This window comes from Lynx canadensis, chromosome F1 (genome assembly GCF_007474595.2).
Source record: "Lynx canadensis isolate LIC74 chromosome F1, mLynCan4.pri.v2, whole genome shotgun sequence".
Taxonomy (NCBI): domain Eukaryota; kingdom Metazoa; phylum Chordata; class Mammalia; order Carnivora; family Felidae; genus Lynx; species Lynx canadensis.
The window spans coordinates 24,742,799-24,755,921 of NC_044319.2; the positions used below are offsets into that span (position 1 = coordinate 24,742,799).

Sequence of the window (13,123 nt, forward strand, 5' to 3'; positions counted from 1 at the left end):
TGTTGGGAATAGACTGAAAAAGGCAAGAGAAAGACAAGGAGACCTGAGCAATCCAGGTGAGAGGCTATGGGGATGAATTAGTTTTCTGTTGCTGCAGATTGGTGGCTTAAAACCACACACGTTGATGTTCTTACCCTTCTGGAAGCCAGAGGTTCGAAGAGGTTTCACTGAGCCAAACCCAAGTTGTTGGTAAGGTCACATTCCCTCCAGAAGCTCCAGGGGAGAATCTGTCCTTGCCTTCTCTGGCTTCTTGAGCTGCATTGGTTGTCTTCCTTGGCTCATGACTCCTTCTTTCCATCTTCAAGACCAACAGTGGAAAATCTTCAAATCTTCTGCTCTCTCTTTGCATCGTCTCTCTTCTGTGTTAAATTTCCCTCTGCCTCCCTCTTGTAAGGACACTTGTTATCGCCATTAGACAGCTCACCTAGGTTATGTACGATAATTTCAAGATCCTTAGCTTAATCACATTTGCATATATGTTGCTTTATAAGATAAAATTCACAGCTTCCAGAGATTAGGACCTGGTTATCTTTGGGGGCCATTATTTAACCTACCAAAGGAGGCTTGGACCAGGATATACTTGATGGAAATGGTGAAAAATAAGCAGATTCTTGGATTTGTTTTGAAGATGGAATTGATTTGGTTACCTTTAAAAAAAAAGATTTTTTAACATTTATTTATTTTTGAGAGACAGAGAGAGACAGAGCATGAGCAAGGAGGGGGCAGAGAGAAAGGGAGACACAGAATAGGAGGCTCCAGGCTCTGAGCTGTCAGCACAGAGCCCGATGCAGGGCTTGAACTCATGGACCACGAGATCATGACCTGAGCCAAAGTCGGACGCTCAACTGACTGAGCCACCCAGGTGCCCCTGATTTTATTACCTTTTAGATGGAATGTGGGATGTGAGAGAAAGACAGCCATCAAGGAAAATGCCAAGGCTTTGGCTTGAGCAGTTGTGAGAAGAGAGTTTCTATTTCCTGAAATGAAAAAAATATAGGAAATGCATTTTGCGGGGTATGAAGATTGATTGACTGATTGATGTCAGAGGGTTCAGGGGCCTGTGGACATTTTAGATTTGAGATGCCCCATCTAAATAGTCATATTGAAAGAGCTGCTGGATATATGAGTTTGAAGGTCAGGAGAGAAGTCTGTGCTGGAGGTATTAATATGGGAGCCTTCAGTCTTTAAAGCTGTGAAACTGAGTGAAATCATTAAGAGTGTAAGTATAGATAGGAAAAAAGAGAGAGAGAAAGGTCCAAGGACTGAGGCCTGGGGGGACTCCAATGGGTCAAGGTGCGTGATATGAGAAAGAACCAGCACAGGGAGACCCAAAATTGCAGCTGCTGAGGTAGGAGGCAACTGGCAGAGGGTGGTCTCCTTGTCTCCTGGAGAAAGAGAGGCCAGGTGAAGACAGGAGGCAGGGATTGGGGGTGGCATGGGAAGGACAGCCAAGTCCCTGCACAAGATGGATACCTATGGGACTGAGGGTACACTTCACCAACTCTAGTGTGTGACACCTCTCCCACCCCCAAATGCACACCCACACAAACATGCTCTAGACCCAGTGCCCTAGGGTCTGGCCAAAGTTGCAGAAAAGCTCTGCAGTCTCTGACCCAAACCTCTGCAGATATGAGGCTTGGATGTGGTTAAGCTGTGTCTTGTCCTGTAGACCCTGTCTCCCTTGCCCCGTCTGGGATCCCCAGGGGGCAGGCCTGCCACCTGTTTCTGGAAAAAGAATATATCTCAAGCAGCAAGGTCTCCATCTGCTCGCCACCCACTGAGCCACCTGGCACTGTTACTGATTGAGTGCTCAGATCATTAGTTCCTGAGTGGGAAGCAGCAGCTGCACTAATGTCACCCATAGGGTGATCCCCCGTGAGGCCCGACTCCACTCTGAACCACTCCGAACGAAAGTTTTCATGCTTTCAATGAGAATGCTCACTTCAAACAGCCCCATTATTTCATGCATCATATATGGAACACCTACCAGGTTCTCAGAATCAAATTGAAGGTATTACACCATGTACACCAGGTATCTTGAAGCAACTACATAGCCAGGCAGTTGAGGAAGGTCCATGTACACCAACTTGGATGGATTCCCCTCTTCCCCTCCCCCACCTCCCTTCCCCTCTCTCTTTCCCCTCCTGTCCTCTCCTCTTCTCCCTTCTCTGTCTCTACACTACCACTTCCCCAGAGTTTTTTGTTTTTTTAATTTTTTTGTTTAACGTTTATTTATTTTTGAGACAGAGACAGAGCATGAACGGGGGAGGGGCAGAGAGAGAGAGAGAGACACAGAATCGGAGGCAGGCTCCAGGTTCTGAGCCATCAGCCCAGAGCCCGACGCGGGGCTCGAACCCACGGACCACGAGATCGTGACCTGAGCCGAAGTTGGACGCTTAACCGACTGAGCCACCCAGGCACCCCTCCCTGGAGTTTTAAGCAAAACTTAGACCACCAGTCCTCAAGCTGGTTGCATATTGGAATCACCTGAGAAGTTAAAAAAACCTGTTGATGCCTGGGTCCCATTCCCAGAGATCCTGACTTAACTGATCTTGGGTGTGAGCTGGGCTTCAACAATGTTAAAAGCTCTTCAGGTGATTCAAATTTGCAGCCACATTTGAGAGCCAGTGCCTTGGGTTAGCTACCAAGTAGTTGGTCTACCTCCAACTCCTTGCCCGGCCTCTCCCTAACATTCTGGTTTATAGGACAAACGTGTGGTGCCAGTTTGCCCAATCTGAACACTACCGGGAGATGCAGCATGCTGTGTAAGGCTGTGTTATCTTCCAAATGGCCCGACCCAATGGGGGCTCTGATGCTGTATACGTAGCTTCCAAGTTCTCTCCACAGTCTCCCTCCCAGGGTACCTTCCACCAGCTTTTTGTCTCAGCAACATCAGAGTTCTAGCCACGACTATAGCTCCAGGTGTAAGCAATGGAGAAGTAGGGTAAAGGTGGATGGAAATACCCAAGGACACGTGTGCACATGCACGGGCGTGCACGTGCATACTCAACCATAATCGATAAATTAGACTTAGAAGTGGAATTCTGCTTATACAGAAATTGTCTGATAGAGAAGTGGCCACAGTGCTCCATTATGTCTGTTTTTGTGGCACTTATTAGGAGGAAGACCCGGGTCCCTTGCCACCAGAGCAGGTCTTACTCAATGAGCTGCACTGCTTAAAAGCAACCTGTCTCCCCCTCCCTTCTTTCCCCGTCTGGGATCCTTAACTGGCAAGATCTAAACAGTAATATGCCTGGGCTAGACCCAAGTCTATTAAATGCCGTAACTTTCAGGCTTTTTGAAAATAAAAATTTGCATGAGTTTCCAGAAAGCAACTTGGTAATATGTCTCAAGAGCTTGAAATATGTTTGTGAGATATGTTCATCTATATCATGCATCATAAATATGTTCATATATATCAGTTTTTATGCTTTAATCTAATTATTTTACTTCTTATCCTAAGACAATTAAGAAGGGGAGAAAGATTTATATATAAAGATCTTCAACAAAGTGTTATGTATATTTATAAAAAATCAGAAGTAACTGTACACATCTTATAATACCAGATTGGTTTAATGTCATGTATAGCATAGTACAGATAATGAAGTATACAGACTGTTAAAACTTAATGTTTTCAAATAATTTTTAACAATGTGAAAAATGCTCACAATATAATGCTAAATGAAAAGTATAGGAAAATGATTAGTTTTTTCAATTTAATCCAGTTGTAGATATATACACTTATTTGTAAAGAAGGAAACACTGGACAGAAATACACTATGTTAAGAGTGGTTATCCGGATTGTGTGATTGTGGCTGATTTTTACCCCCTGAATTTCCCAAGCATATACTGTGTCTGTAACCAGAAAAAAACATTTTTTTTTTAATGAAAAGGTTTCATTTCTCATTATGGCAGCAAGCATTTATCAGAGGCTGATCTCAGAAGTGACCCCCTAATAATCTTCCTATCACTGCCTGTGGGCACACAGGCATTCCAAGCCCTTCTGTGCTCTTCACCACCCTTAAGCCCCCAGCAGCTTTGACATGGGTGAGCGAGGGAGCATTCCATCCTTCTGAGTAGTCTGGCTGGGAGCTGGGGTGCACTTGCTGGGCAGCGGGACCTGTGGCCTGTGAGGGTGTCTACCACGTACGGACTATGTGTCCTTCCTATTACTCTTCAGTATAATGAACTCAGCAGGAGCCTCAGGAATTGGAGAGGTCTTGCCCAGACATGCAGGAGTGCATTTATTCTTTCAGTCTGGAGGTATTTATTTAGCATCTTCTGTGTGCCAGGTGAAGCTCCCACTCGTCCCACGAACACTGTTACAGGTTGTTACTTGAAGCAGCTGACTCGTAGAGTTGAGAAGGCAAGCTGAAGACTAAAGCTTGCGGTTCCACATGGAAGATCATTCCACCTGCTAAGGAGTTCCTTAGTAGGTGCTGGAGTCATGGTCTCATCAAAGGATGCTTTCTCTGTTTTTTCAGATGGAGGTGATTGTGGGGGACTTTGGGATTGTGGTGGTGCCCCGGGACGCAGCTGACACAGACCGGATCATGAATCACTCCTCAATACTCCGCAAATACAAAGTGAGTCCTTCATCTCCTGGCTGCTATAGCTCTGTGGCGTGTTCCTTCTCTGAGAGGCCTGGGGGCTGGAGGAATGAGGGCACCCACGGAGCGTAATGTGAGGGACTGGCAACCTGCTTTCTCTGCTCTATCCCCAGAACAACATCATGGTGGTGAAGGATGACATCAACCATCCTATGTCTGTTGTCAGCTCAACCAAGAGCAGGTACGCTTGGCAAACAGCCAGAGGGAACTTGGTCAAATGGGCTCACAAGTTTTATACAACTTTCCTGAGTTCAAGCTGACCCTTACATTTGCTGACACCCTGCTGCCTGGTATTCAGCCTTCTTTGGGGACTTCACGTATTTGTCCCCAGTCATTTACTTAAAAAAAATTTTTTTAACATTTATTCATTTTTGAGAGGCACAGAGAGAGAGACAGAGTGCAAGATGGAGAAGGGCAGAGAGAGAGAGAGAGAGGGAGACACAAAATCCGAAGCAGGCTCCAGGCTCTGAGCTGTCAGCAAAGAGAGGGAACCGGGGCTCAAACTCATGAACCTTGAGATCATGACCTGAGCTGAAGTCGGATGCTTAACGGACTGAGCCACCCAGGTGCCCCTCCCTCCAGTCATTTACTTTTAAAGGGGAGCAGGTCCTTGACTAGTTTTAGCTGGTTTGTGGGGGGAAGGGGATGTTTTTAATTTGAGACTCTTTAGTGTGAGGTAGTTATGAAGTACTGTATTAATAAGAGTATAGGCTAAGCTGCTATAACAAAAAGAGCCAAAATAGTCACAGTTTAAGAAAATGTCTATTTCCCTCTTACTGAAGTCAAAAGAAACTGACCTCTGACCTCTTCGATGTGAAGCCCCTATCTGTGGGTCCACAGCTGCTGCCATGACTGCTGGAAAGAGCAGGAACTTGGTCTTTAAAAAGGTGACTCAGAGTTGTGCAGATCACTTTCCCCTGCATCCCACTGGCTCAGCCTCAGTCACACGGCTATACCTCCCTTCAAGGGAACCAGGGAAAGAGACAGTATGTGCTCATGTGTAAATAGTTAAAGAGTAGCATCAAATTGAGAGGTGAGAGCTGAAACCCAATGTCAATGGCCAATGAGGGGAGAGGAGAAGGATTTGGCTCCAAACATGGCTGCACAATAAAATTACCCCTCACACTTACACAAGCACACAAATTCCTGTGTCCCATTCAATCCCACTGAATCGCAATTTATGGTGGATGGGCCTAGGAATTTGCTTCCTGGGTGATTCTGATCAAGTTGGGGTTAGCATTTGGAAACCACAGATACAGACCACTTTTTCAAGAAGTTCCCTGTGAACTGTTCAGGGAGCCACTTAGGGACCTAGCTTGCTTGCAAGATCAGGACAGTATATGCATTGAAAAGGCAACGAGCCAGCCTCTGAAGAGGTCTCACAGGGCAGGGCTCAGATGCCTTTTAGAATCTCGATATCTGGAGGAGTATGTGCATTTTTTACAAATAGCTCCTTGGGGCCTGACATTCCCAAGACCATCATATGAGTAGAGAATGGAAGCAGCCAGACCAAGTCTAGAGCACAGCTGTGAAGAAACCAAAGTGTATCACCAGAACGCTTTCGTACCTGGTACCGCCTTCCTCCACAGCCTCCAGGGCTTGTGAGAAGGGGCTCAGAAGAGGTCATCTTCTTCTTCTCTGTCAGGGCTCCAGCAGGAAGGAAAGGCGTGGTCAATCAGGAGATTCATTTTCATGAATGCAGAGAAACACAAAGGAGTGAAATAAGAATAGCACACTGAAATACCTACTGTGTGTTTGGACTATTCTAAAGGCTTTGCATAACGATGCATTCAATCCTTTTATTTTTTTCAAAACCTTTTAATAACTGAAGGAGATAGGCCCAAACATTACCCTCACTTTACAGAGGAGAAAACTGAAGGACAGGCTTAATTAACTTGCTTCAGGCCCCGCAGTTAGGAAATGGCAGAGCCAGGGTGAAATGGAGTCACCGGGGTGTGGGAGGGATCCTGGGACAAGCAAGTTCTCCCCCCCATAGGGAAGCCATTTATGGAGCCCAGCAGAGGCAGACACCGGGATGTGGGGTAAACCCTTCCTCTGATGGAGAAGGGGCAGGCCAGTCCTCCTGCCTTGCAGGGAGGGTGTCCTCTGACGACCGTCTCTTCTCATCCAGGCTGGCCCTGCAGCACGGGGACGGCCATGTCGTGGATTACCTGTCCCAGCCGGTCATCGACTACATTCTCAAGAGCCAGCTGTACATCAATGCCTCGGGCTAGCAGCCACACAGCGCTGGGCTCCACTCTCCCCTCGTCCTCCGCCAACACACTGGCCCCTCCAGTCTCTGTCAGCCCCTCGTTTTCCTCTCTGTTGCTCCGTCTCCTCATCCTGACTGTTCTCCCCACTTGCTGACTCAACCCTCCACGGTGTGGGGGCCTGCAGAGAACCACGGCACACCCTATTCAGCAGTCATCTTTGGACAGACTTTCCTCTAGTCTCCGGGTCGGGGGTGGGTGAGGGAATAGGGTGGGAGTTGGGGGGAGTGCAGTCCTTAGAGATGTGCTGGTATCTGTCTCCCAGCATGCTCTAGAGAGCGGCTCCGGGGCCCGTCCTCCCAGCATGCTCTGGGGAGGCGGCTCTGGCTCTCGCCTTCCCAGCATGCCCTTTACCATGAAGGGCTATTTTTCTTTCTTTTCTTTTTTTCTTTCTGCTCTTGTTTTTTGGTGTGGTTTTTTTGTTTGTTTGTTTTGGTTTGGTTTTTGGTTTTGGGGGGTTTTTTTTGGTTTTGTTTTGTTGTTCACTCCTCATAGAATTTGGATGAAATCCGTTTGCGTGGTTCTTTATGTTTGTAGTCTCAATGCATTCCTGTGGGGTAAACCTCCCTTTTGATCGGACACTGTAACCAGCCTCAGCGCTCAGTATGTGGGTGAGGGCCACACCCGGTAAAGAAGGTCAGGCTGCCTCCACTTTCCCAACACTCCCTCCCCCACTCACCCACTCAAACCCTCCACACCCATACACCCACACACAGCAACAGTCTAGGGTCAGGACTGAGGCTTCCAGGTTCTGAAACCTGGGAGGCGTATCTGGGAATAGTAGGGTTTCTCAGAAGAGTTTGAGTCTGTTTCCTTTGTTTTAGAAGATCATTTTCCTGATGCTCTGGGCCTGTGATCACACGGAGCCAGTCTATCGTCATATCCTGGTGGCATTTGTACAGTTTCTCCTTTGGACTGTGACTGATGGCACAGTGGGTTCCCTGCCAGCCCAGCATTTCCAAGGAAGCTTCAGGTCACCACCTAAGCCCTTGGAGGTCATAGCTAGCTACATCCCTGCCTCCAAAAAGAATCACATATTCAAAGCCAAATCCTACCAATGCAGTCATTTCTGAAATAAAACATGCTAGGAATTCACTCAACCCTAGAGATCTTTGCTAATTGGAATTATTTTTTGCCTGTTTGGCTGGGAGATGTTTTTGTCATGCTAGAAGTCCAGGATGGCCAAGGAGAGAGCAACTTGTTGCCCTGATGGAATTGATGGCTCTCACCTACTCTCGCTGTGCTGACATAGCTGGTGCCTGAGGTCAGTTTCTTCTGGAGACACACTACTTCGGCCTTGTTTCTTGAGCTACTCATATCTCCTGCAGAGCCCAGAAACCACACTCATCGCCTGAGGAGACGTGTCTGGCAGGGGAATGGGTTCACAGAACAGAGGTCATGGCGGGGAGGGCATCAAGAGCCACTAAATTGTTTCATTCTTTTTCTAACTTCTTACCTTGTCTGCTGCTCCTGGAAACAGTTCTGACAGACTGTTCTAGTTGTTCAGGTCTCATTCAGGCCCTGTTTCGAGAGCCAAAAGAAAATTATTCTCTTATGCTTATGCTCTGTGTCTCTCATCTAGTCTCTGGCTCTGGGGTTTCTGGTTGTCTTCATGGAATGGGTCTCCAAGGAGCTGGATAATTTTATCAAAATCTAGTGCAGTTATGGTCCGGGAGGGGTGGGGTGAGATCTGACATCAGGGACACCATTCTTCAGCACACATTTCACATCTGTGACATTCTTCAATGGCCTCCAGGAAAAGGAACAGGATTCAACAGAAGAGCATGTTACAGCATCATCTAGGAGGGTGTTATTCCTCTTGGATTATGAAAATAATCTCCAGAGGAGGGAATGAAGATTCTAATCCTGGGTTTCGGTGTTTGGTTAAGGCTCATGAAATCATAAATGGAAAAAAAAAAAAAACCCACAACTTCAGAGATTAGTTAATTCAACATACTCCTTTAAAAGATGAGGGAGCAGAGATCCACTGGATTAAATGGCTGGCCCAAGGTTACAAAGCAAGTGTAGAGCCTGGCAAAAGGATATTGTTTCCCTGACCCTTAGGTCATCCCACCCTGTTCTCTCTGTCCCTCTAGTTCCCCCATGATATTGACCAGGTAGCATGTGGTTTCTACACTTTTCAGCCTTTATCTGGCACCTTTCTTTTAAATTATGTCTCACCCAGGTGCTCCTATATAGGGCATTGTATATGGCAGTCCTGAGGGAAGGGAGAAAGGCCATAGCTAGGTTTCCCTTAGAAATCAAGAGATCTCAACAACTTAGAGGAAATCCCAAAAAGTGACCCACTGAATCCAAGAAAGGATTGCTTTATGGAAGGCTAAGAAAGACCTGGAATGTTCAAGATGACACTAGACAGAGAGACACAGAAGAGGCTTTTTTCTGGGCAAAATGGTCCTAATCCAGGAAAAGAAAACAGGGAACTGAATTCCCTAGGGCAACATGACATTTTTAAGGATGTGGAGTTTCTCTATGGTTAGAGTTTATTATGAGGATCTACATAAGCACATCTGAGAAAACCCAGACGTCATTTGTCTCTTTGGTGCACCCTGTTACTCTGCTGGGCTCTGTGATCAAGTCCCATTTGGTCCGCAGCCCATGATAGGGAACTGGGCTGGCTGTGTATACTCTCTGTGGGGATAGGCAGGGAAACAACAGGGGCAATAAAGATGTCTGGAATGAAATGGGGCAGATCTTATCTTGGTGGATCACAGGGATTATATTAAAATAGCTTTTCTTTAATATAAGGAAATGTGAATTTCCTTTTGGGTAGAATTGTCCATTCTCCAACCTGCCCCATTCTTCATTTGCTAGGGGGAGGTCAGAGCCCCTATCTCAGTCCAGGGCAGGACATTGTGCCTGTGATGCTGCAAAGGCTGGCACTAGAATGACTCAGAGTTTGAAGTAGTGCCCCAGGTGCCACAAGGATGACCTCTAGGCCCTGACTTCCCCCTCTGGGGTCCCACTTCTTCCTACAAAGGCCAACTCAAGGCTGGCATGGCTAGAGATTTTGAGAAACGCGTGGGGTACAATGATCATGTTAACAGAGAGGTCAGGAGCCTCATTTCCTGCCTATCGATGAAAAACATCCCTCTTGCTCTTCTGAAAGTGGCTGAACAGGCAGGAGGGAAACCCTTTGTGCCAGTGACTCTCACCTCAAGGAGTGGCCCTCTGGGGGGTTCTGTGCTGCTACCTGGTACCTCATTTGCCACCCCCAACCCCAGGCAGTCTCTGGGGCCTTCTTGCTTTCATTTTCCTTGAATGTACATAAGAACAGGGGAGGAAAGTCTCTTACTGAAGTGCCTGAAACCCAGAGCTAGAGCTTCTAGAGACGCTATCTATTCTTCCATCTCCACTTGGCCAACTTTCCCCAGCGTTCTCTGGTCTCATGCTTCAGCTTCTCAGAAAGAAGAACTTGCTGTTCTAATTAAGTAGAAAGTGAGACTCAATAATCAAACTGCAGCAAAAGGCAGAGGATTACGAGGAGACATGACTTGTATTTTAACAGCCCAAATCTACTCTCCCCAACTGATAGAAACACACACTTTAGGGGACTAAGAGAGAGAAGCATGTTATTATATTCCATTCATCAAAAGAGTAAGGCAAAAATAAATCCATAGAATATGAAAAGCTCAGGATCTCTCCCAAGGCTACTGCAGGAAGGCTGACAGGTGAGATGGGGAGGATGGAAACAGGGACTGATTTTGTAGCTCTTCCAATTAGGATACCCGAGGAATAGCACTGTGGTCCGATTCATCCAGTCTGCACCTTCCTATAGCTGCCCAGTGAACTGAATTCTTCACGTGGTTTCTTTGTCGTGTAAGTTTGGGTTGTCCTATTAGCTTGTTCCAGTTACTTAGGAATGAGTTACACTCTTTCCCTTCAGTCTAGCCCAGGGCCAGAACTCAGTTTGATCCAAACGGTCTCAAGGATTGGCGCGGGGAGGGGGAAGCTTTTTTTCTGAATCACTTTTGGTCACTGAGTCTGACGTTTTGAGAGTAAGATTTGCTTTATTAAAATCAATTCATTAATAAAAACTACATTAAAGTTGCGACACCATTTCACAGTGAAATATTTTGAGTAAAATTTTGTTGCTAGAATAGTCACGGACAAAAGTTTTATCAGCGAAATGTTTCAATTACGTTAATAAATAAGACAACGATATTCGTATTGTGTCTTTGTCCAGAATCTTCTCTGTAAGCTGCAGAATTAATCACTTTTTTGTCATAGTCTTACTTGACAGGAGCCAACAGTTGCAAAAATGTTCTTAGAGCAGAGATTTTCTGCCCAGTTTAGCTGATGTCACATGTGTAATATGAAAGAATATACAGCCATACCCAAGGATCATAAGCAGGGAAGGATAATTAGCAAAGTTGTGAATTATGCCTAAGAGTTTTCAATTAAAAAAAAAAAATCAGATCTTAGAACCTACCTAATCTGCATTGTCTCATCTTGGTTAGCTTTGGCTCCCTAATGAAATTAGCTCTTTATAAAACAAAAATGTATTTGTAAAAACTCAGTTCAAATAACTCACTTTTGGTATAAGAGATCTTAAGACAAATCATTAAACTCTCAATTTGGGCAATGTAAACAAGCAAAAAAATGAATAATTTGTTAATTGTTCAGTTCTGCTCTATTAGTCCTTATTTCATGTGTAGTTGTAACACATATTGTGTGTTGATATAGATCTAAATGATGATTGTCATTAGCTAGTATCAGTCGTGATTCAGAAGGTAAGATAGCAATTCCCCTTTAGGACCCTCATTTAGGGCTTAGCCACTTGTTTGTCAGATTAGTTGTGATTTTTTTAAAAAATCATTTTGGTTTTTACTATGTGTTTTGTTGTTACTGTTTACGATTGGGAATAGTTAGCTTTTGTGTGTATCCATCTGGGTTTGGTGGCACATCATAATGATGCTTGATATGCCTTGTAAATTGATTACTTGTGTTTACATTTGTTATTTTGGCCACAAACCGAAACCATTTTTTTCTGTGTCCTGAGGGTATGTGATGTTGAAAGCTTGGTTTAAAATTGGGCATAAACATTGGTTTAATTTGCTAACTTACATGAACTTATAAAAAAAATATGCACTCACTATGAACTAACATACATGTGCCTACACATTTCTTCTCTTATGACCCATAAGTAAGCTTCAGAGCTTAGAATTTCTTAGGAAGTTCCATGTAGTCCATAGTGTAGTCCAAGCAAAAAAAAAAAAAAAAAAAAAAAAAAAAAAAAAATTTAATGTCTACTTTCCAGGTGGGAAAATTGGACCATAGTGAGAATCCACGACATTTCCATGACCATGTAAAAACATTAAAAGAAGACCTAATAAACATATTCCTGGTCCTTGAGCCTCACTCCAAACAATGGACATTACTGAGTATCTTCTTACCCCTTTTTTCTGGCCTCCCAAGAGTACTGACAAGAAACCACATCCTGGGATAAGATCAGAAATACATCTGCTAAGAAGCTATAGTCTATGGGCAGCTCCATTCCTACCCACATCTCCAAACAGAAATCCCTGTGAGTCAAAGTAGATGATGATGTGTGTAATAGTCTACCAGCAGCGCAGTTAATCAGAAAACTCTCAGGGGAGAAGTACAAGAGAGTTTTCAGTACCAATTAGAAATACTGATCAGAACCAGGAAACACAGCTCCCTTAATCTGGCAGAGTCAGGACAAGACTCATAACAGAGGCTAAGTCCTGAGTAGGCTATCTCTCAGCCACACACCCCTTCTCTCTTCTTAGGAACAGTTTGTCAGGTCCACAGAAATGATGGGATCATGTCTACATCAAGGGAGTCATATGAGTCACTTTTCCACTTCCCATCTCTACTCAGGAATCCTCTCCCATTCTATGACCTTCTTAATGATTCATCCCATTGAGGAATAGTTTCATAATTGTATGTATTTTTCTTGATGTTTATTCTTGAGAGAGAGAGACAGTGGGAGCAGGCAGAGAGTGGGGGGGGGGGGGAGACATAGAATCTGAAGCAGGCTCCAGGCTCTGAGCTCTCAGCACAAAAGCCCGACGTGGGGCTCAAACCCACAAACCGTGAGATCATGACCTGAGCTGAAGTCGGACACTTAACTGACTGAGCCACCCCGGTGCCCCTATAATTGCATGTATTAACTAATGGAATCCCGCAGCAAGTTCCCTGGAACATGTACTGCCAAATCTCATACTTGGCAGAGACAGACGCCAATCACTTAGCAAAGCA

At 45.1% G+C, this 13,123-nt stretch overlaps 1 protein-coding gene across 3 annotated transcripts in view; it reads left to right on the forward strand.

The window, feature by feature from the left end:
• NMNAT2 (nicotinamide nucleotide adenylyltransferase 2) overlaps positions 1-12,253 on the forward strand; it is a 149,219-nt gene extending 136,966 nt beyond the window's left edge. The window contains exons 9-11 of one of the 3 annotated variants that reach the window (XM_030303012.2): positions 4,485-4,586; positions 4,724-4,791; positions 6,742-12,253. In XM_030303012.2, coding sequence (XP_030158872.1) covers positions 4,485-4,586; positions 4,724-4,791; positions 6,742-6,844 — 273 coding nt within the window. In that variant the 3' untranslated portion in view covers positions 6,845-12,253. Of the gene's footprint in view, positions 1-4,484; positions 4,587-4,723; positions 4,792-5,392; positions 5,468-6,741 lie in introns of those variants that run through there. The other 2 variants (XM_030303015.1, XM_030303013.1) reach the window with 2 other exon arrangements.
• Positions 12,254-13,123: the final 870 nt, after the last annotated feature.